This window comes from Bradysia coprophila, unplaced genomic scaffold (assembly GCF_014529535.1).
Source record: "Bradysia coprophila strain Holo2 unplaced genomic scaffold, BU_Bcop_v1 contig_151, whole genome shotgun sequence".
Taxonomy (NCBI): Eukaryota; Metazoa; Arthropoda; class Insecta; order Diptera; family Sciaridae; genus Bradysia; species Bradysia coprophila.
Genome location: NW_023503423.1, coordinates 6,685,889 through 6,711,420, shown reverse-complemented (window position 1 = coordinate 6,711,420; position 25,532 = coordinate 6,685,889). Strand labels below are relative to the sequence as shown.

At 34.3% G+C, this 25,532-nt stretch overlaps 1 protein-coding gene and 1 long non-coding RNA gene across 9 annotated transcripts in view; both read left to right on the top strand.

Annotated features, from left to right (window-relative positions):
• The window catches only part of LOC119074562 (maternal protein pumilio), a 155,263-nt gene extending 131,989 nt beyond the window's left edge, over positions 1 to 23,274 (top strand). For 5 of the 8 annotated variants that reach the window (XM_037180774.1, XM_037180775.1, XM_037180776.1 and 2 more), the window contains 5 exons: positions 14,263 to 14,592; positions 15,298 to 15,499; positions 20,615 to 21,679; positions 21,807 to 21,975; positions 22,055 to 23,274. In XM_037180774.1, the coding sequence (XP_037036669.1) occupies positions 14,263 to 14,592; positions 15,298 to 15,499; positions 20,615 to 21,679; positions 21,807 to 21,975; positions 22,055 to 22,334 (2,046 nt within the window). In that variant the 3' untranslated portion in view covers positions 22,335 to 23,274. Of the gene's footprint in view, positions 1 to 14,262; positions 14,593 to 15,297; positions 15,500 to 16,671; positions 16,744 to 20,614; positions 21,680 to 21,806; positions 21,976 to 22,054 lie in introns of all 8 variants that reach the window. The other 3 variants (XM_037180772.1, XM_037180773.1, XM_037180778.1) reach the window with 1 other exon arrangement.
• The window catches only part of LOC119074725, a 184,206-nt gene extending 158,674 nt beyond the window's left edge, over positions 1 to 25,532 (top strand). Inside the window, exon 2 of the long non-coding RNA XR_005087228.1 lies at positions 24,428 to 25,532. This is a non-coding gene — a long non-coding RNA (uncharacterized LOC119074725). The remainder of the gene's footprint in view (positions 1 to 24,427) is intronic.

The window sequence follows — 25,532 nt, the reverse complement described above, 5'->3', positions numbered from 1 at the left end:
CTAATAATGAACTTATCATATAAAATGGGAGTACATAATCGCTTATTAACGAAAAACTTTTAATTTCAAATTTATTTAATTTATACTGAAAATTGTTTTGAATTTTCGCACAAATCACTGAACTTTACGTAATACAGTTTCCAAACTCTCTATACTAAGCCTTATTTCGATTGTGTGTCGTATTATATAATATAATATGCATGAACCAAAGGAAAACAAATTTGCAACGATACCTACCACCATATTGTTGTTATAAGTTTTGCAAACAGTTGAAAGTTAACTTTTCTTTGTTTTCTACTTTCATCGGGCTTTGCGTCATTAAAAATGTTATTCAAAACTACACAAGCGGTTCGATTGTTTTCAGCAGCGAACGTTGAGACAGAGAGACTCTCTATTGATGAATTATAATAGACAATATCTTTCGTGTTCTATTTACTTATTACTTACACTACTTATTTTGCCCTATTACTTTGTTGGTTTATTGTTTCAAGTCCGTAGAACGGTTTCTTCGTTAGCTTTTGAAAGATTGAACGTAGTTTGTAAACTTCGTTTCCAGTTTATAGTTTCCGTGAAATTTATTTTTAAATGATCTTGGGTTATTGTTTCCAATTATTTTCTTGTTGACAAAGGTTTCTTTGGCTTACTGTTTATATATTTTAATGAAAATCATTATTATGATTTGTTTGCGTGGGTTGTTTTTGGTATGGAAGAACATTATAACTATTTCTTACTTGAGTCTATTTTTGAAAATTCTGTTGAATGAAAAAAATAGAGATGATGTCGCTTGTAATTGGGCCAATTATGCTTACAGCCTGTTAGTGTGTCAGCTAATAAATAATAAACTTACAAACTTTATCACTTGTTCTAAAAAAGAGTATCATTTCCTTACTTCTCCCTTACATCCCGAACTAAATATACGCACATTCACAAACACTAACACAAATTCCATCGCAATAACTCTTACAATTTTTCAAATTGTTGTTTAGCTGCCACATTGTAACCATAGTGTAAATCTGGTGGAATTCTAGAAGATAATTTACGAGAACGTCCTATTAAAAACTTTACAAATCCAACGACAAGACAACACAGCAGTTAGGGAAAATGAAGATGCTCCAGTTTCAAAATGCATTTTTCTAAAAGAATTTCCATTAAAGTTTCTCTCTTGGAAAATATCATTATTCTTTTCTTTGTTTCATATCATAATCGTTCAGATTTGTTGTTTGGATATCTGGGTCATAAACATTACGATCCTGAACTTCAGTTTCTTTTTTCCTTCATATAAAATTCCTAGAAAATGTAAAGCAATCCATGGCAAAGTAACTTTTTTCTGTTCATATTCAACTATGCAATATATTTGCAATTTCTCGGTTTGTTTAACGTTACATTTGGAAGTGGACTTGGAAAACCGAAGAAAAGTAACGGAGTTCAAGCATCCATTAAGCGCTCAAGTAGCGGAAGAGCCTCAACTTTTTCCTTTAATATTTTCATAGAAATAGATCTAAAAACAATTTCAATCTAGAAACGTATACGGTAGGTCGAATAGTCAGGGACTATTTTTGTGAAAAATATTTGTCCATACTCTCCTAAATTTTCAAAATTTCCCACATTTTTCCCAACTCTTCCAAAATTTTTGGAAAACTAGCGAAAATCTAGAAAAAAAAATTGTAAAAATTCAGGAAAATTTGGGAAATTTGTCCACAAAAATAATCCCTGAAATAGTCATTGGATAGAAGTGTGACGTCTTTGTTGAATGATTCCTTTACCGAAGGTCGGAAAATGTGGACGAGAGTATGGTATAGATATACAACGGACAATCATTACGTACTAATTATGTTTACACGAAATAAACAATAATTTGTCTCCAAACACCCACAAATAAAGCAAATGAATATTTATTTGGTGGCATTTATTATTTTCTGTTTGCACAATATATTTTTCGATTCATTAGCTGTTTATATACGTATACGTACGTATGCAGCAACGTTCATAAAGGAAACATTTAACGCGCATATTTTATTTCGATCCTGATCCAGATAATGTAAAAACATAAAAGAACTTGGTTGAGTCAACACGAATTTTCATATAAATATCTATATACCTTCCTAAATATAATCTATAACGGTCGGACATGGACATGGACAAAATTGCCCGTTTCCATTCGTTCGGTTTGTTTATTTTGGTTTTTATTTCGAACACATAAATGGATAGATTAAACACAAAGCGCAGTGAGAGAGAGAGTGTGTGTTTGGATGCCTTTTTTCTGTTCGTTTTTATAACATATGAAAAGGTTTAAATTGATCAAAGTTTTGTTGATTCAATTTAACACCCATGTTGTCCACAGCACAACACATCAAATTACACAACGATGCTACACACTATAAACAAGTGAAAATCTAATTGGACTTGATTGATTTTTATTGAATTTAAATTGAGCCCATACAATACTCGTATTAACCATAATATTAGCTGGCTTTTTTTGTTTTCGGCGTACCGACATTTACACAGCCGACAAGAATAGAAATTTCATGTTGTTTGACTGATCAAATGACCGTAATGGCATAATTAGAGTGCGTCATTTAATGGTGTGTGAGATCATGGTTTGTGGAAACAAAGTTTTACGACAGAAAGCACCAGACATAAAATCTAATTACTTCAGTTTTTATGATGATTAAAATGGAGGTATTTTGTTTACCGATAGTTTTATTGTTCCGTTTATTTATGTGTACGTGGCAAAATCCATCGTGGTGTAGCGTATACAAAAGTTCGGTCACAGTCTCCATACACAAGTTTCGAATCATATTGATTTAACATACAGGTCAGCCTTTTACGAATGAATTTATTTCCGTTATAGCTGCAAACATAAAACCAATTATTGCGCTGACAGGGGGTCAATAACAAAAAAATCACGAACATTGGGTTGACACTATTGTCGATTAGGAAATTGATTTATTTGATTTTCTCTTTGGAAAAAATATGTTCATGAGACAGGTGTCCGTTCACCTGTCGACCAGAGACAATTTTGAGATTTTTTTTTTCGTGAAATTCTTCTTTGGTAAAATCGAGAAATTTTTAGAATTTTAAATTTTTTTTTATTGACAAGCGAAAAAAAAGACTGTTTACAATGACGCAGCCAGTGAAAAATCGATCTTTTCAAAAAATAAATTTTACAATAAATAAAATCATCTACTCTATTAGCTCCTAGTGTTCCCAAAATGCATGCTGCGTTCCCTCTTTGAATGGCAATTGAAATTTTCTGTAATAAATAATCTATTGAACGTAGTTCCCGAGGCATTTGTTGTCGGTGGTTCCCCTAAAGCAGTCATCATGATTGATCCCAATTTTTGAAAAAATTTCATAGTTTCGTTTTTTAGAAATTTAAGAAATCTTTGAGAAATCGATGACTGTTGTACGCCTGTTATACAGATATCGTCCTTTCACTCACAACCTCTTAAACACAATTGGTAAACGTTCAGTGAAAGGACCTCATATTTGACTTTGGGTGAAAAAAAAATCCAATTTATCTAATCAGAAAGCGTGTCAAAAACTGCTTCATACGTTACACGAAAATTAGGAACTAGTCCATGAACAGTATAAACTTCTTGTGTGATATAAACTCATCATAAACTAAAAGTGTTGTTCACAGAACAGAAAAAAAAAATTCTTGTATGCAAATTGCTCATATAAAAATTGTGTTACATATTGTAACGACCCAGTATTATAATAATAATAAATAAGCCGCCGTTTCGTTAGCACGCAACTTTTCTAAATTTATTCGAAATTTCAGCATAATACACTTACACTCAAACGAAATACCAATTTGGATACTAAATGCCATATATTATTTACTCAAATATTTTATTGCATTGCCACCACAACATTTTCGTAGTTTGATACTTTCTTTTCGGAGCTTACAGCACCACCAAATAATTCAAAGAATAAAAACCGTTTCGTGTGGTAGTTTTCTGTTGTGAGAATGTTGGATTTTGTAAAATACGAAAATTATTTTCCTTGAAATATTATTATAATATTGCGCGTATTATACCCTTGCATATACTTAGCAATCAGCTCCAAGTCAAAAGTCTTGACTTTATATTATTTTTCCGTAATATTTTTAAACAGTCCTGTCACGCAACAATCTGTCCTTTCTTTATAATAAATAAGTAAAAGTATGAGGATAAAATAATTCACCGAGACAGGCGTTGTTGTTGCTGCTGATATTTTTCTTCCCCTTTTGTTTATAAAAAGAAAATTCTCTTTTCAATACACTTGTTATAGAAAACACACATAATTACGTCGGCTTTTCACATATTATGTAGGTTCCATGAATGATGTTGTATGCTTTTCAATACGAACGTTTTCTGAACCGAGAAAAAAGGTGGGCTTGCTAATGGGTACTTTTATTTTCGGAAATATTAAATTGACATGGTAATCTTATCGTATTTCCATTTAGGTTACAATTTTGAGTGCTTTCGAAAATATTCTTCGAAAGTAAATTTCTAATAAAAGAGACCCTACTTGGTATAAATTGTAATTGAAAAAGGTAATCTATTTTCGCATAGACCGTACAACAGTATGTAATACCTCAAATATCAAGTTACGTTCTACTTCAATATTGAACATTGTTCGTAGAGCATATTGCAAGGAAGGAATGAAAATTTGATGGAAGCTCCAAAAGTGAAGTTTCGAAATTTTATTAATTAAAAGTTGCTGTTCTGCGAACAATTAAAGTTTAAACCTTAGGCTATACACAGCAAACTAATTATCTTAGAAATGTTTTTAACGATTCCGACCGATTCCACAAAACTCCAAGAACTAGATTTAGGTGATTAGGCCAACAAGCCTCATCTACATTCATTTGTCTTTCTTATAATTTGAAGTACTAGATTTGATATTGACTTACAACAAATCTCGTCTCAATCACCTAAATCTAGTGCTTGGAATTTAATGGATATCGGAATCTGAACTGAAAAGAATTCATTAGAATGATGTCTCTGTCGACTATTAGTTCAACGAATTGTAAAACTTCAAGTAAATGTCAAAAATTTCATCAAGCGTGAGGTTAATCAACTTACAAACATTATGTTCCATCAAAATATTTAAGAATTTTTCTTTTTTGTATTTCTAACATATTTAAAATATCCATCCGCTCTTATTGTAATCGTTGGGAATCGCTGACAGACATTTAAATTAATGTCTGAGAAACGTCGTTTGACAATTAAGTGCATGCAATGAATCCAAATTATTCTTAATAGACGAGCAATGGCCTGTAATATACAAAGAGTTTGTTGCCATCAAATAATCATATACCATCAAAATATCGTCCAGTTTGTGAGGCCATTCACATTAGTTATTTTTTCTAAAAGAGAATTCGTAATTTGTTTCCCATTCAAACGAATTCGTTGCCTGAATGATACGTCTAATGAATTTAGCAAATCACTTCTAATTGGAAAATTGGTTTGAAATTAAGGAGGTTGTCTCTATCTATATTCCTCTTCCCTCACTCTTCAATTCGATACATATCACTTAAATGCAATAAAAGCTTAAAGGAGAAAATTGCGTTATCTTCTAAACTCTTAATGTTCATGGGATGCGAAATTTGATTTAAGTTGTATTATGTTTACTTGAGAAAACGTTTCCAGTGTACGGTTCGAATCTTACGTGACCGTAGAAACAGATGCTGTAGAAGTAATAGTTATTTGTTCACCGAGAGAAAAAAAAGGTTGGAAATTACATTTAGCTACGCTGTGGCTCGCAAGAAACTCCAATTTAAAACTTTTTCCCGATGTAAAGACAACGTTCTTCACAACAAAGACTATCCAAAGTTTCCGATGAGGATAGAAAATGGCATTGCGTTGTGAAAAATACATATTGCGAACTTGATCATTCTTATAAAATACACATGCAGAATCAGCAACAGCTGGATTACCTTCATCTGATCCCTTTTGCTTTGTTGGTACCATCTGCATTTATCTGTTTGTACTTGTCAAACTCGCAGGCATATACACAATAAGAACGATTAAGCAAACACGAATCAGCCAAACGTTACACCACCTGAAAGTAAACAAGCTGTTGCTAGTTAGGCTAGTTATGAAAATTATTTTCGGACTGTAGCATCAAATGGCCAATGATTCCATTACCCATATTTTTATTGATCGATTGCCGCAGAACCGTCAGTTTCATTATAAAATTAAACATAAATTTCCTTTCACCCGTCAATTATAGACTAAATTCATATTATATGTGTCGCGTGACTACCCTTTACGCCAAACATAAGTGTTCGGAAGAGTTATATTATTCACTAACTGTATACGTATACACTCCGTTGTTTATAAGCGCCTCGACGTTATTTAGGTATACTTTCCATTAAAGGTGGAGTTGGTATGGCTTGTAACTGACTTGCCTCAATTTACATTTCAAACATTTTCTGTTTTTCTTCGGAATGGAACAATAAAATTGCAATTTAATGTCGTATCAAACAAAGCGCCTAATTAGTCATAATAAATTATGTTTTATAACTGTGAGTCCGTAAAAACCCACATAAAAAGTGCGAAAAATATAATAGGGAAACGAGTTGGAGAAAATGAAAAGGAAGAGAAAAAAGGGAAACGAATAATAAAATGAAGTTGTTGTAAATGATGTCGAAAATTGTCAGTTTGACGCCGGTTTTAGCTTTCTTTCCCTTTGTGCTGGATGTACAGTACATGTATATACACAGTTGTTCTACCGTCTGAAGAGGATGGAAAAGAAAGTAACATTTTTAAAAGGTGGCATTTTTCAAATTAGATGTAGTGGAAAAATGGCATTTCTTTGTTTTGCGTTTGAATTCGTAAAGGATTATTAACCATGATATTTTGTCGTTGTATACTCTGCATGGTACGCATACCCTTTACGATTTTCCATTTGATATTTTAACATTTAAAAATAATGAAGGAGAAGAAGGAAACAGTCGATGGTATCGTAAATAATTATCACAAAAAATTGTGAAATGATGACGGAAAACGTACATTAGAGATGACTCTTATTCTGCATGATGATATCGATTTTTTTCAACTAATGACTCTAGGGAAATTTAAATATGTAAAAAAAAGAATTTTCTCCTGGTTAGTTAATTCAATATCAAAATTGTCGAACAACTTCACCGTATGAATAGTCTGTTTCAGATTCAAACGAGCTGCATCAATACATCGATTGACTCTATCTCCACGATCTAGATTTAACACAATTATCTCTTTTATTCAGCAAAATCGTTAGAAAATTCATTTGATTTTCAATTTTCTCCATTTCCTTAAATTAATGCCGGTAAAATCACGGAATTCATCCACGGACGGTAACACATTCGATTTTTTTTTACGATTTTTCCGAACAAAGAAGTGGTTGCATAAAAGAGGAAAATAAATTTTAAAAAAATGCAGTCGGTATCATCGACATCGAAAAACCATTTGATTTCCCGTACGGTTGTTGGAAAATGTCGGAATAAGTTTTCATTTTACGTTCCATCGAAACGACCGATTAAGCAACTCTTTTATCTTCGAAACGTTTTCATCAGGACAAGTGAGTGGCAATTTTGAAACAAATATATTCTGTCGTAGTCGGTGCTAGGGATGGGCGATATTGATATTGATAATCGATAATTATCGATTATCGATAATCGATTATCGATAAATTTTTCTATCGAAAATTATCAAAAATAATATCGATAATCGATAATAATTGATATTTCGATAATTATCAAAATATCGATATCTCGATAATAATCAAAATATCGATATTTTGATAATTATCGAAAAATCGATATTTTGATAGCTACTATGAATATGAATATTTAGATAAACCAATACAAATGCATGCAGTTTTCAGCTGTAACTCTTCCATCTTTCCATTAGGATGATGATAAATTAGACAGAGATCTCGAAAAGTTGCTTAGAACAGTTTTCAATTTCTTCACAGTAACATAACTTTATGATTATCAATTATTTTCGGAAATATCAAAATTTGATAATTATTGAAATATCGATATTTTGATAATTATCGATATTTCGATAATTATCAAATTATCGATAATTCGATAATTATCGATAATTATCAAATTATCGATAACGATTTGATATATCAATTATCGATAAATTGTTTTGATTGATATTATCGATAATATAAAAGGTCTCCCATCCCTAGTCGGTGCTTGCGGTTTCCTTGGCATGTAGTGGAAAATTTTAAATTTCCTGTGGCAAATTTAATTTCTTTCCCAAACAATGAAAGACATCCGAATGGAAATCACAAGTTTAAGAGAAAGAGTCACACCTTCCAAGTCTACGGGGAAAAAACTGCCAAATAAAGAAACAGTACACTTTGAAGGTGGAATTTGTTACCGTCTTCACAACTGTACCGTACCTATTTCTCGCACATCGTACTCTATATCCAAATTCGATGAAGAAGTGACAACAATAATAGTGTGTCCTAATCAATCGGTGACACTATTTTCAAATTCATTTTATTCGATGATTTTACTTCATTTCCTTCCTTCGTTTCCTCAGAACGTTTCCATTGATTTTAGCATTCCATTCAAATTCATTCAGTCGCTTTAGAAGATGTAAGGTAGCCGAACAATAGAAAACATCTCAGGTATGAGCAAAGGAAAAATTTTATCGGAATTCGAAATTCCACCCACAATTACTTTGCTTTACATTACGACTGTATAACACACCGTTTGTATAATTTCAACAATGCAGAAACGAGTGTATTATGATGCAATCGTTGGGTTATTATATTGTAAAATGTAAATTGTTGGACTCAAGTGGTGCATCGACTGGTTGGTAAATTCAAATTGTTGGACCAAAGTTATGTTCCCATAATTGCACCAATACCAAAACTCATTCGAATTGCTGGTTATATCCAGTTAATTTTCGAGTATTCGACTATATGTTCCATGGATATCATGGTTTCAATTTCAATTGATAAATTGAAAATGGTAATCTCCGGGTATTTTCAAAATATTATTCAATACAAGTGGAACAATAATATCGAATTTCATTCAATTGTTTTTCATTTATTGATTTCAAGTTTGAGGTTAAATTTTGAGATATGAACAATTTACAACATGTTTTGATAATACCACGTCCACCTTAAAATTTTCTCAACTGAATCCATTGGCTTGTGATTCTCTTCCACTCAATTTTTACCAGCCATTTCAACAATCGACAAGTTCGTGTGCAAACAGTGTTAACAACGGATTTTCGTTGCATTAAAGTTTCAAACTAAAAACGTATACCGATGGAACTTGTCAAATTTATGCTGATTCTATTTCGGTATAATAAGCCATAAATTATAAAGAACAGACTGCATTGTCGATGATTTACGGACGATTTATAAGAGTCACGTTTGCAATGATTTTTAGGTTGATGATTTCTGCAAACCAAGGAAATTGAATTGTATTGTCTGAATGGTATCGGCAGTGTTGAGACTAATAATAATTTATTTTGTCACATTTGGCATACGAAATCGGATTAGAACGCATAGGGCGTTTTTTTGGCGAACATTTTTTACAGTGGGCTTACAGTTGGCGACTTTGAAATACGTCATTTATTTCGTTTCAGCTGGTTCTTAGCTCATCCACTCATATAAAAGAGTTTTTTATTTTCGTCTTGAAATGATCTTACTACTACCACGCGCGCAAGTGTAGTAATTTCACCAGTATCAACACTTTCGTTTGTGTGAGTGGATCAAAAACCTGTGAAACACAATGCGCCACTTATTTCAACGTCCCCGACTGTATGTCGAAACGCAAGAATAAATGTACATAGCTACCAAATACACATGTCATGCTGTATCCGATTGCAATTCAATTTATGCTCCATTCCTTATTGCACGTGTCAACGTACCCACAATAAAGGAAATATTTGTAGAAAATTATAAGAAAATAGAAGCGCCTGTCGGATCGGCTATTTGTTTTTATTTGATCAACAAATACCTAACACCGTAAAACGCGTGCAGCTGACACAAATATTTGTCGACCAATGTTGCAGAGACTTCCGCTTGGAATCATGGAAGGGTGGCAAAATTATTAAAAAGTCTTTAAAACAGATTCCAATTTTCAAATGATCTTTGGATATGGAGAGTCACCCCAGTCACCGCCATAGTTTAGGAGTCACTGGCATGTTGTCTTATGCCCAGCAGCTCAGCATATTTTGTGTAAATTCACTTAAAAGGCATCATGAAGCTTAATTCCCGTTCACGAACGGTCATAAAGCAAATTGATCTCTTACGAATACTAACTCTTTTTAGGGCAAGAGAACCTTTTAAATACGGATCTCAGACAAGATAATGCACAATGCTTAAACCATTATCGAACAGTGCAAACAATTTTTTCATCCGTTTTTCCATGGAAATAGAAACGTTCTTGTGACACGGAATCTTAAGATAAAAACTTCACACGTCTTTATTTCCAACGACCTGATGCATGAATTCACACACCATGTGAAGAAATCTATTTAACTTTGCGAAACATTATAATACAACAGAAACATATACACACCTTTTCACGGTCACAAGCTCCATGCTCAACGTTATCAACTGAAACTGATGTAATTTTACATTTCGCTGTTCAAGAGAGAAATGACGCGAGTTGCATAAACAATGTTCGAATCAGACGTAAGGAATGAAATGTCTCAGGTAAATATGGTATAGGCGGCAGTCGTAATCTAATATTATTATTTCAAGTTGAGTGTTACTTTACTGGTGATGTTATTCAATGTAATATGCGGTTTTGCGGCATGGATATGTAGACAACTAAACTTTTGAACTGAATCAGCAAAAATGTCACATTTGTGTAGACGTTTTCATTAATTGTATGGGTGCTTGAAACCAGCCACCAGAATTTTGGGTATATATTAGCATGAAGGAAGTCAATTCCTTTTGTTTTGAAATGAGCTTTTGTGTGAAACCAATCATAAGTTTGCTTGAAATTTGTTCCGACAAATATAAATCATTTGAATTTAGATAGAAATTTACGAGCAGATACGAACAACTTGGTAAAGTAAGTTAACACCTGTGTATGTATATGTGCTGGATGAACCGTACAGCTCCGAAACAATAACAATTTGATTAGTTTGATGTGAGCAATTTCATATCAATATCCTCGTTGTCTATTTTACAAGGGAATTCACAGACGTTCTGTATAATCTGATGATTCACAGCATGTGAAGCAAATACATATCAGTGTAGGAAAATCAAAACTATAATGGATAGCCTGCAACTCGTCTAATAACAATTCACCGAGCTATTTCCAAACGTCTTGAATGTGGCATTTCGACATAGTTGATAAATTGTCACAATTGTCACATTCTTTAGTAGATTAAATTGGTCTTGCGTAAATTGTGACTAGCTGAAGATCGTTTTCGTTTAAAAAAAAAAAATCTAACTTTTTTTAGAAGCGGCAATCGCGTATCGTGATTTGGATCTAATACTTTTTTTTGTTTCAAGTATAGCTCAGTGTTTGATACAAAATCTATTACTTCATTTGTTTTACGTGTTACGGCATGTTTCATTTTCATTTACATTGCCTAATCACGTAAAGCATTGTACTTACGAGGTTCCAAGTTGTTATTTGACAAGTGGGGAATACAGCCCTCCCCTTCGGGTCGGGCTGTAACACCCCACTTATCAAATACACAACTTGGAACCTCGGAAGTAATATACTATTAACACCAATTTTTGCCGTAAAACTGGCTCACCGTTTGTTTATGTCATCGCATTGTTAATAACAGATGACTTTTAAAGGAAAATAAGTAAAGTTATAGATCTATAGATTTCTGGAAGGCTTATGTGATGTATCTTGGTTAAACCCACTCTAACATTACTCATTTAAATAATATAAGCAAAAGTAAAGTATGTGGGACATCCCGAGAGAACGTATCCTAAACCTTCATATTTGTGAACAGATTGTCATCCCAAGACCATTTTTTTTTTATTCCAGTTCACTTTGGGAGTTCCAATGAAAACCATTATGTTACGTACCAAATAAGCTTGTAATGAAAAGTTTATTTAATATGAATGGTATACTGTTGTTGTGAGTTGTGTTTCGTTAGCTTATTTCCATTTTTCCCCATTTCTTAGAAAAAACCAATTTTTCAGAAACTCTGAAGTAAAATTGGATCTTTTTGATTTTTTTTGTGTTGGTGCAGTTGATGATGCGCTGATTTGTTAACTTATTACATAACATGGTACATTGTACGTAACATCGGCAACGATTCTATTTACTATTTTTAGGAACGTATTACAAACAACTGATGAGCGTCTCATATATCATCTGTGTAGTACGAAACGGTCCAATATTTTTGACATCCCTCAAGTCTTCGCTGCTCTGTAGTCTTTTTTCGTCGAATCCAAACCTCTAGGGCTGATTGGGCTCATGAACGTTCCAGCTGATATTCATACACAGCGTAATGAGAATCTAGATTAATGCTGTTGCTAGAGTAACGCGAAAACCGGTAATGAGCAGCAAAGTATTACATTGCAGATAGTTAAACAAATTTCTATTTTAACGTGACAGAGAAAAAAGTAGCGGAAAAGTTTTTAGAAGCTCTAAGCAAAGGAATTTTTTGTAACTTCCATGAATTGAAAAAATAACTTCGGAGTGGACGCTTGTTTACAACTATAAAAAGTGAAATCCTACACCTTCACGGGACATTTGATGGTGTTATGAAAATATCATTATTATAGCTAGACCAGCAACAGCCGCTACTCTGGTCCCCGAAAGTATCAGTCCCTATTCTAAGTGAATTCATTAAGTTTGTGTTTTAAAGTAATTAAAGTCAATGAAAGCTTAATTTGCATTTTAGCATCATTGAAAATGAAAAAGGCGAAAGACCGCACAAAGAAAATACACTTTGCATATCCATCGCGTCATATCCACATAATTTTCTATACTATATATACCATAGGGTTCCACTCCATCCACTCAAACACACAGTAAATTAATTTACTATGCTGGTGCATGTAATAAGGCTATTACATGTATAGGCAATAGCTTTTACATCACTCGCATAGTAAAACGTTATACTACACACGGGAAATAAAGTGATATCTCGTATCATGATGAGTAAAAGTACCTCGGGCTACCGCCCTCGGATACTTTTTCTCATCTGGATACGAGATATCACTTTACTTCCCTTGCATAGTAATGTACTATTTCCAGCAAAACATTTACATTATCACTCTCAGCTCATGTATAGATTATAGTGTACATCGCACTTTCATATAACAACAGTATCGTGAATTTACTATACTATACACAACCCGATAGCGATGAGCATTCATTTTAATGCAAATTTATATATCGCATATACATAAACAATGTACGGATAAACAGTACGCCCTCCATAACACACCCACTTTTTTTTCGTATTATATTTTTCTCCGACAACGAAAGGAAATGCTTTTGTTGTTGTTGCTGTTGCTGCTATATTACGCTTTCGTTGATAATAGAAAATTAACTTTTCTTTCATTTTATTTTTTTCAATTTTAATGAAAATATACGAAAGTTATATACGTGGGACGAGAGACATAGAAACAATGAAAAGTAAAAAAAAAAACTAATAGACCGAAATGGGAACAATCTGATTTTTATGAATGGTTGTGTGGCTTAGAGTTTATCTGTAACAGAGTTAGGGTCAAGGCAATCAGTTAATACAACCACAATACGGTAAATCGGTATTATCTTGTTATTAAGTGGGTGAACAAATAATATATTTCGCTAAGTTTTGTTTCTGTAAGGTGTACTTTGGACGATGTGAATTTTATTGTTTAGAGGATTGAACTTTAGTTGGTTCCCATTTTCACAAAATGCTTCAATTACCTGGTCTTCGATAAAGATCGGCTATAGTAACGTTTCTTCTTTCGCTCGAAACGGAGTGGTTTTGTTTAACTATTTAATAGCTCAACATCAAATTTTGTTTATTACTAAAGGCATGGGCCACCCTTTTCCCTAAAAACCAACAAATAACATTTCATGTTTTTATTTGGATTTAATCTACACATCTTTCATGACCATGAAACCATTTCCTGAAAATGTTTATGTAATTTAATACTTCAGCGTTTTATATGATTAAAAGAAAAACAAAATATTTTCCGGTAAAAAATGATTTGCAAAAATAGAAATTCCTTATTCTGACATCGGTAAAATTCGACTGGGTACCTCGGCACATATTCAACTACGTGCAGGAAACGAACCAAAAATTAATAAATTATTTATTTTTTACTTCCATCTAGCAACTGTTTCGATCTCAAAATCCAGTCAGTAACTCTGGCATACCGGGCCAACCGAGTGGTGCTCCACAATTGCAACAGACTCTTCCACTTACGTCGCAACAATATTTGGCTCAGCAAACCGCCTATGCAGCGGCCGCACAACAGCCATATGTTATCAATCCCGGACAGGATGTTCCGCCGTATATGGGCCTCATTGCGGCCGGCATGCCACAGTACTATGGCATGGCACCGTGGAGTGTGTATCCGACCAATTTGATGCCGCAACCGAATCAACAGCCAAGGAGACCGTTGACACCATCCCAGCAAGGCGGCGATAATCAACCATATCAGGTTTGTGGAACTTATCATACTCTTGAAGATTGTCTTTTCGATGCCGGATTGCAAGCGTTGTACATTTTATATTGTAAATTTGAAGAAAAAAAAATGTTTAGTTGTTCAAGCATAATAACCGAACGAGAAGCATCAACTTGTACATTTTGTATTGTAAATTGGGAGAACAAGCAGATTTCGAGCATTTCATTTTACGTAAAAAGTTTAGATGCGAGTCGGGCTTAGACACGAGCTTCTTTTCCCCTTTTCCTTGGTTCGTTCGAACAAAAAAAAAAAGACGAAGAGAGGCTCGCATCTAAACCGGGCTCGTAACTGACCTTTTTACGATATGTTTCAAAAGACATTTTATTTTTGAATGCCAATTTTGAACAAAATTGTTCACATTTTCGAGCATGAAAACGAAAAGTTATGTACAGTGTGAAGTCTCGGACATAATTTGTAATTTTCATCAGTCTAACGCCGTCGTCGAATTCTCTTCAGTTTTTTTTTAATTTTCCACAAATGTTCCAGACTTTATGACAAAACGATGCAGATTGTAATCAAATGTAAAAACTATTGCAAGCAAAACTCTAATCTAACAAACGACTACGCTACGACTCTGCGTATCTAATTACAATCAAATTTGTAAATAAAACCAAAATTTATTTTTGACTTACAAACAAAATTCTATTTTCCGCCTCCTCAAAAACCTATCACAATCACTAGCTGATTTCGACGTTTTACGATCAAAACGGATCGATAGTTATGGGACCGAGAACTGGAACGCCGATGCGTTTGGTAAGTCCAGCACCAGTTATGGTACCGCCGGGTGCACAACGAACGCCACAAGCGCCACAGATCTATCCACCACAGCCACAATCAGGCCAACAGAATTTATATTCAACTCAGAATGGTTCCGGTATTGCAGGTAATTTTGTTATTTTTTATGAGACGGTTGTTCTATTTTTGGTTGTTGCCTTTTTGTCCTATATTTACGTGCCCCTTAATATCGGCTATTCGTCTGTTATCGACAATGATAATGAATCAAGACCTCTAGCTAAACTTCTCTTATGGTAGCGAAGTTGAAGCTAAAATAGTAGATTACGTACTGATACTCGCCAAAATACAGATCTCCTAATCCATTACGCAGTATATTTTGCTTGCAGAGACCGCATATAACAAGTGATAGAAATTGGAACGGTTCGGGTGCCTTTTGTTGATCCGAGGCGACGCAAAGGTCAACGAGCACACGAAAACGTAGTTCATACCGAGTTTTGTAATGTTAGGGCTGTCGAACGTTCATGAAATTCGATGAAAAAGAACGGCTTTTGACCCGCAAGCATGTAATAGTTACAAGGTATATGACAAGTGGAAAGAAGTTGAAAAATCCAGTGATGTTTTTTGATCCCAGGCGAAGCCGAGGTCAGCAATCACACGAAAACGAGACTTTTCTTCTTTCATCCCGAGCTCTGTTATGAATTTTACCTGCTTTTGAAACTTAAACCAAAAATCTCGTTTTCCTAGTCGTGTAATATAGACCACTTTTTACTCTTGGGAAAACAAAAGCAATTCAAAGATTTTACATACCAAACACTTGAGGCGATGCTTCAAACAAACGAAGTTCATTTAATTGTTGTATCGCGCCATGCTTGCCGATTCTAAAATTAATTTAACTTATCGAGACAGCTACTGCATCATTTCAACAACTTTGGATAGATTCCATTTTGTCGTGGCGCATAGCTGGTTCAATAAAAAATTCTGTTTAACTACAAATTGGTAAAGTTTTAGTTGTTCAGAGAGTTCCAATCGATTGTCTTTGCCAATATACATCCTTGTACTATAACAAACAAACGACATGAAAATTATGTAAATTCTCTCCGAAAATATTTCGATGTACATTTCGTGGTATATTTTCTTTTCCATTTGTTTACATTACGAAGCCAGATGATTAACCACATGTCGTGCTGTGTATAAAATATAACATTGTCTTATATACGAAAGTGCGACTTTATAGCTTTGTTTTTTTTTTCATAATTTTATGGCCACTAATGACTTTATTAACCATATTTCCATTTTGTGTACATTTTTTCTACTAATTAGGTGGCGGGCTATTTGCACCCCAAACGTTCGGTGGCAGTTTAGGCACTTTGGGGAGCCCCGCACAACCGTCAGGTAGAGATGGCATTTATATCTATTGAATCGTCAGACAGTAGTGACTAGAAAAATATATTAGACGTTTGCTTGCATGATGCTAAAACAATTCCATAGGAGTTGAGCTTGTTTCTTTTGATTTACTCAAAAAAAATTGGAATAAAAGTATTAGGAACTCACTTGAATATTTTGTAAGGGCCAAGGTGTAAAACACACGAGTAATTTTGTGTTGGTAGATCAACAGATATGCTGCGTTTTCACTGTTTTGTCTCCATGATCAAGAACGCAGAATAATTTGGTTGGACTATTTGGACCTTTTCTAATCAAAACGTTTTAGAAATTTTTGCTTGGAACAATGTTTTATGTCGATTGAAGATAACTTGTCGGAATAGCCCAACTAATTGTCGATTCTATCAACACGCAAAATTGCTCGTGTGATTTCGGGCTAAGTGTAAAGACTCTGTACCCCTAAGTGTGTTTAAAGATATAATCGATATGTAAATTCCGTTTTTCTTATTTATTTTTCTAAAAAGCAGTTAGATTTAATGTTTAAAATCTTATACCAGCTCGACGTGCAGAAAGCTATGAATAATTGTGAATATATTTGCTTTACACAATGGATGATGAGTTTATATTCATCGATCTTAATTTGCATATCAATTTTGTGTACAAATTGGAAAATCTTATTTTAAAATTCCATTGAAAATAACAGGAAAATAGATTGATTGTTGATGTGATGTTGTCAGAAACAGACAGGAGAATTCCAATCATGTAATAATTCGTAGCCATAGTGGGATACACGTTTAGCATTTCATTAGAAGCGAGACCGGAACTGGGAGACTTTGGTGAATTTTTTAAATTTCCGAAGTTTGTTCTAACCAGAAAGAAACCTTGGGAAGTTGACACATGCTCTTTTTAAACAGTTTTTTCCACTCGGATTTAGATGAAACCATTCTTTGTGGTTTCTGCATTTCGAAACAAAAATGCCCTACTGTTTTGCACACGTAAAAAATCTCTATTTTGTATCTGAGACGGTTCCTCTTGGTTTCTCTCATTTAACATTTGAAATCGCTTCCGAAATAAAAGAAATATGAGACACGGAGAGGGAGCAAGTACACACATGGCACAGTAGATACGAAAGTGTGATTTTTACGTGTACAAATATTCAATGAAACTTTACATAAGGTCTCATGTGAGGATTTGTATGGTAATAGCGATTTTGCTTATTTCTCCATCAGACGAACTTCATTTAACTTAAACACCAAATCTATCGAAGTTCAATGAGTGATCAGCTCGTCCCTTACGTAATGCCAACCGAGTCACTGATGTGTGTGCGAGTACGTTACCGCCAATTGTCTTCTTCGTATCACCCAGCAAAACGGAGCCATCGACAATGTTCGTGACTTGGTTTCAAATTAAAACCGCAACGACATACTGGGATTTTTTTTTAGAAATTGAGTTTCTCTGTCCAAAGACGAAACAAAAGAATTGAAATTCCTCTTCGATTAAGTCAGTTGCTTGCCGCACCAACTCCATTTGGTGGTCACTAGAAAATGCGCGTGCAACACTGATGTTGTTGAGTGTTTCGGATGAATTTAGGCTGAAACGTTTTGCTATTTCGACGATTCGTTCTGGCCGGAACGTTCCTTCTGTGTCTATGTGTAAACATTTTGCGGCTGCACCGTTCATTTCGATCGGTAACTGGAAGATTTGTCATTGGAAAAACCACCATTGTACAGTAAAAAATGGTTAAATTACCTGACATGTCACAGCTACAGTGTGACAAATTTGCGTTTTTTCTGTGCCATACTCGCCACACACTTCAGTTATGCTCCCCGTTTCGATCCCACCACCTAATAGCTTATCTAACCGATCCTGTTGTCAGTCGTATAATGTTCAATCGCTTTGTATACATTTCATTTGCGGTTTGGAACCCCATGTTCACGGATTTCATCGCTTCACGATGAATAGTCGTAGCCTTCGCATCGGTAATGCCAATTATTTTGACGAGATTTTTTTCGGCGTACAAACAAACGGCTCTAGAGTGTGATAACCGGCTTTAACAAGAGCCACGTCAATTTCGGTAATGAAATTGCTCTGGAACAAACAGGAAATTGATCACACTCACCACCTTCATCCATTTCATGCGCCATTAGCTAACACGAAAATTATCGCAAAAAATCTACAGCGCTTTTGATCCGATTGGAAATTTGTATCGGTGTGCACCTGATTCTTAATATTTCAGCACTTCGTTTCGATCGGATATTGGTGTTTCAAAAAAACAGAACCGAATTCCTTTTGATTCGAAATTTGTTTCGGTATGCACCTACGTTTAAAAAGTAATTCGAACAGCTGTTGATAATCGATATCACTAATCATACTCAGTGACGAACGATGCAATTTTGATCATCGGATCATGACAATAATATACGGTGTTTAAGTAGAGCAAGATGGCAAATCAACTCGGGGTCTGCTGTCATCGATAACACAAAAGAATCTGACAGCAGACCCCGAGATGGAACAATAGGTTGTCGTTTCGCCATTTCTCGCACTTAAACACTCTATTGGTGTTGATGGCGCTTTTAGGATTAACAGCTGAGAAGTTAATTTTTTTCTCCGTCTACTTTTCCCCGACGTCCAAGCCGTTATATTTGCTGGGTACACTTTTTTCGTCTCAATAGAATTTTGCGCGTAGTATCAAAATTGTCAATGAAACATTTGAACATGGACTTTTGCGCGTAGAATAGAAATTGTTAAATTTAAACCTCACTTGCAGAAAATTGAAAATTTTAGACAATGTTTTGACTTAAATCGATAATGCTCTTTTAGGTAGAGACAGTGAGCTGGAAAAGTTTATTTGCTAATTCAGTGCGCTATTGGCTAAATGGTTTGTATGTTGAGATGTAATCAAAGCTCTCGTACAACGGATATTCATTTTATACACTAGCAGCTTGTATTTGCAAATAGCTTTGTCCATCTCACTGTCTCTACCTGAAAGAGCATTATCGATTTAAGTCAACACATTGGAGATCAAATCATTTCTGGTAAAGTAAAAAATATTTTAAATTTCCAATTTTCTGCGAGTGAGGTTACGTTAAATGCATTTGTTGAATTCGATAGATTTGGTGAAATATATATGAAAAATGAGTTCGTCTAAGGGTGAAATAACCGAAATCGCTATTTCCTCCGGCTTGTATGGACAGACCATACCTGGCTCATTACATACATTTACCAATATTTCAGTACCGCAGATCTTTATGCAACAAATGCTTTTCAGAACTAATTTTTAAAAGCATTCAATACGGCATATGCTTCGGTAGCCATCATCGTTTTGATTTGATTGTGAAAAAGCATTGATACCCGTTCCCGAAATGAATATGACAATGGTTTCGCCTATACTATTTTCACAAAAAGCAACCATCGTCAGTCTATGCACTGTCCCTTCCGTTCCATATTCCATTCAGCAAACGCATCTATCTGTGATGAATGTTTCCCAGTCGTTTTGTCGATTCAATTCAATCAACAAAAATAAGAATTCTGAAGCCAAACATTTTGCCGTCGTCTATTTCCCTTTTGTATGGCTTCACATTTCTCTCATTTTCTTTTTTTTTTCTGTCAAATGTTTTGAAAACAGAAAATGGAAAATGCATCATCGAAACAAGATACGATGTGTCTGTAAATAAATACAGTTTTCGTACATATCTGTTTATAGAACGATAGCCACCAGCATGAATTTATTTCCAATACATCACCGATCACAGCATTTCAACCATATTGAGATAACTATATATTCCATGCCATTGTAACCACACAATAAAATGCATTCACTCACTGAAATTGTCTCGATTCACTAACCGATTTCCTTTTCTTTCTTTTGTTTATTGAAACACAGGTTTAACATTGAACACAACATCTGCTCGACGTGATTCATTTGGTCGGGATACATCACCGTTCAGTCCATCATTGGACTATAGCAATGCAACTGCAGCTGTAACCAATCCACGTAAATGGCCGCCACCAGCAAGTTATGGTGCATTAGGAACAGTAGCCGCATCGGCCAGTCCATTGGGTGCACCGATAACTCCATCGCCACCCTCTGGTTTGGGTAATTTAGTGCGAGCGCCAGGTGCCGAAACAAAGTATCGAAGTCATTTGGCTCCGACCACATTGTCAGCCACAAACACGTTATTCGGTTCGAATAATTCATTGTTTTCCAAATTGCCTGGACCATTGGCTGCCGTTCGTCAACCAGCCGTTGCTCCGCCAATATCCATTGATCGGCAGCCGGGCAGATCACGATTACTCGAAGATTTCCGTAATCAAAGACATCCCAATTTACAGCTGCGCGAATTGACGCATCATATCGTCGAGTTTTCCCAAGATCAGCATGGATCGCGTTTCATTCAGCAGAAATTGGAACGAGCTACAGCCGCCGAGAAGCAATTGGTTTTCAGCGAAATTCTCAGTTCAGCTCACAGTCTGATGACCGATGTGTTTGGCAATTATGTCATTCAGAAATTCTTCGAGTTCGGAACGCCGGAACAGAAGTCGACACTAGCCACACAGGTCAAAGGGAATGTATTACAACTTGCGTTGCAAATGTATGGTTGCCGGGTGATTCAGAAAGCACTTGAAAGTATTCCAGCCGATCAACAACAGGAAATCGTTCGAGAATTGGATGGTCATGTGTTGAAATGTGTAAAGGATCAAAATGGTAATCACGTTGTGCAGAAGTGTATCGAATGTGTTGAACCAGTTGCACTGCAATTTATCATCAACGCATTTTCGGGACAAGTTATGACACTGAGCACACATCCATATGGTTGCCGTGTGATTCAACGCATTTTGGAGCATTGCACACAAGAGCAGACCGCACCGATTTTGGCTGAATTACATGCACACACCGAAAATTTGATTCAGGATCAGTACGGAAATTATGTGATACAACATGTGTTGGGTGAGTAATTGTTTCAATTAGACGTCTGAGTCGTCTATTTTGCTTAAAAATTGTTCATCGACGAATTAAGTGGTGACTTCCACTTTTGCGTTCAGCAGTTTGGCTATAAAATGTCTCTAAATTTCAGAGCACGGAAAGCCGGAAGATAAATCAGTTCTCATCGCTAGCGTACGAGGAAAGGTATTAGTGTTGTCACAACATAAATTCGCTTCAAATGTCGTTGAAAAGTGTGTCACACATGCAACCAGAACCGAACGAGCTCTCCTAATCGAAGAAGTATGCCAATTCAATGATAGGTAAGCTTCCGTCGATCCTTTAATAAACAAACAAACAAACCGTTCTTCTCACTCCCAACAATTCCGTTCCGTGTTTCAGTGCATTGCATATTATGATGAAAGACCAATATGCCAACTATGTGGTGCAAAAGATGATCGATGTGTCCGAGCCGACGCAGCGTAAAATTTTGATGCACAAAATTCGGCCACACGTGAATTCTCTGCGTAAATATACGTACGGCAAACATATTATTGCCAAATTGGAGAAATTTTTCATGAAATCGTCGAATGCTATCGGCGGCCCATTGGGCAACACAACGTCAACTGCACCCGGTGACGGTTTGGGACCGATCGGTCCACCATCGAATGGTGTGTTGTAGATTGGTGGTGTGTGTTTTAGGTTTTAAGTGAAAAAGATTTTGATGGGGGGGTAATGAAACAGGATGGATGGATGGAGGAATGGAGGAGTAAAAATTTCATTAAATTAAAGTGAGAGAAATAAATAAGAAAAAGTGAAAAAAGAAAATAAAAGTGAAAAAGAGAGGCGCTATCCGAAACGCTGGTAAATAAAAAAGAAGAATAAAATGATAAAATGTGTACTCTACGCGGGGTAACACGATCTAATTATTTCGAAATTTTATTCGAATCTTATGACAGCACGATCAAGTTTAGATGATAAAACAAACACACAAAAAAACATAATAGAAACAAACGATCATCAAAGTTTGTTTGCTTCGTTTTTTGAATTATTTTCTGTTTTTTAAGACAACTCTTGAAACAAATTTTTTTATTATACAAAATAATCGTTTTGATTATTAATCTTATTACAAAAAGACAGTGAATAAGTAAAAAAAACGTTACATTCAACAATATTAAGAAGAAAAATTTAAAAAAGAAAAAAAATTAAACTCAGGTAGTTTTTACAATACAAAAAAAATTTAAAAAAAAATTAAATGAAAAAAATAATTTACGCAAAAACGTTTTACTTAAAAGGAAAAACCATAAAATAAAATAAAAATAAATTTCTAAAAAGAATTACTAGGAAAATAAAAAAAGGAAAAAAAAACCAATTACCCCCGCCCCCTGATAGATTTACACGAGATATATAAAATTTAAAAAAAATAATTAATTATTAAGTCCATAAAAAATGATAAAAGAAAATTAAGAAAAACAAATTATTGAAAAACGATGAGCGATCAAAGTGAGAAAAAAACATCCTAATCGCTTTCAATGTAAATAATTATCTGTTGCATGGTCAACAAGTTAAATGAACAATTCCAGCTTTGCATTTTATTTTTTAAAATCATATTTTAACTTAAAGAAAACGAAAAAGATTTGTTTTTTTTTTAGTTCATTTGCGGTTTTTTATCTCTATCTGAGACCAGCCTTAAACTGCTCCTTGTAAAAAGATAAAGTCAAAAAGAAGAGAAAAAATTTAAATTTAAATTTAAAAACAAGAAAAATCCTTAAAACTATCATTAAACATCCGGGGTATGATCAAAAGTTTTTTTTTTCTTTTCTTTTTGATCGGAACAATAAATGTAGTAAATGTAGTAGTCCATTTGACTAATCTCAGAAATGTAAAATTTTTCGTTAAGAATTCTTTTTTCAATTTAAACATTTAAAGTTAATTTACTTATACACAAAACGTAAATATTATATGTTTTTAGTTCATCATCACTGTCATATTTTCTCTCTTTTTTTTTTAAATATGATGAAACAACAAATTTATGTTCAATGTTTGAAAACGAATAAATAAATGTGAAAAACAAATTAAACTGAAGAAAAAGAAACGCATCTCTCGTATTGCTATAATGTTAAAACGGAAAAGACGTGCGCAATTCACAAAACCAACAAAAATACGCTAGAAACTTTATTGAAGTGCGACGATGGCTCTTTAACCCACAAATGTTTTTAATTTAAAATTATATTGAAAGCTTGCTATCGGGTCAGATGAATATGAAAATATCAAGTCATGTCGTTAAACATTTTTACCTGTTTTATGACCTGAAACCTAATATGAACTGACCGCTTCAACTGATCCGATTCATTTTTATTTAATTTTTTTAACAGAATGGGTAGGGTATCCTGAGTCAGAAAATTTAGAAAATTTTTAGTGATGCCATTTCGCCGCCAGGGGTATGTGCATACTGTGATTCGTTTTTTTTTTTTAAATAATTTTCATTTCGTTAACTCGACCGGCTGGAACCTATTAGTCGGAAGATTATCATTTCATTAAGAGAATAAAATTGATCTGTTTCACACAACAATCACAGTACTCTGCTGCGGTAAATGATTTTAGTAAAATTTCGATCTTAAAAATGACATTTTGAGCAAAAAATTATGACACGGATGTGTGTCCAATGGCATAGCTTAACTAACTGGTGCATAATGCATAATTTCTGGAGTTTGGTAGAGTTCTCGTGATGCATTCAAGCAATTTGACGAACGATTCTCTTTATGGCACCACCAGTATCCGTTGATAAAAGTTTTTATAAATGAACGAACAATCGATGTGACTACTGGTTCATATCCGGTGACTGGTGTCACTAACCTAAGTTTGAAGAAATCGTGAAATCAATACGAAAACAGTTCCTACATTCCACCTTGTTCCATTGGTGGTAAACAGGTATGGCCGCGCTTATCAATTGAATTTTTCTTTATTCCATGCAATGACGAGCGACGAGTGACCGAAACGGCGACAGTAATAGTTGTTAGTATTTGTCGTCCAGTACTAGTTCAATTATTCAAATTTTTAATGGATCTCTAGCAGCCATTTATTTAAATTAAAAAAAAAATGAGCACGCAACACAGCTAACCACAATTCGTCGAATTGTTTTTTGCTATGAAAAATTTGATAAATAAAATTCGTTTCCAATGAACGACGATGGTTATTTAATGAAGCAAAATGAAATTTAATCTCAAAATAAGGAGTTACACGCAATAACGATCTCAAATCCCTTTTTGTTTGTTTATTTATTTACGTGAGCGAAACAAAATTGAACAACGTGATGTGTACATAATTAACTACTCATACTAATGGGAAACTCTTGGAAAACACAGAAACGTCATTAAATGTTCGACCATCATTGACAGCTTATTGTTCTTTCTTCGACGCTTGCACTTTGTATTTACATCGGAAGAGTCACTTCCACTTTTGCAATTTTCTTTTTACATGGGAAGACGCGATGGAAAAACTCTTTGTTAAATTCAAACGAAGAGAAGAAGAATAATTTACTCGCATAAGCAACTTCAATTAAATGATGCGCAAATATTTAACTGTAAAATTAAAAAATCTGTAAAAAAAAACAGTGTACACGGGTGAACACTCTCACCCCACACACAAACACAAAATTTTTAAAAACAAAAAACCAGAAACATTTTTGTAGTATTTTTGTAAAGTGTAAATTATTATCTATTGAGAGGTGAAACAAATGAACGAAGAAGAAGAGAGAGAGAGAGAGAGAGAGAAATTTTGTTTAAAGAAATTACTCGAAAAATTGAAGCGCGTGTTGAACATTAATTGAATTATACATGAGACCCTTCTACTATATAATTATGATATAAAAAGAAAGAAA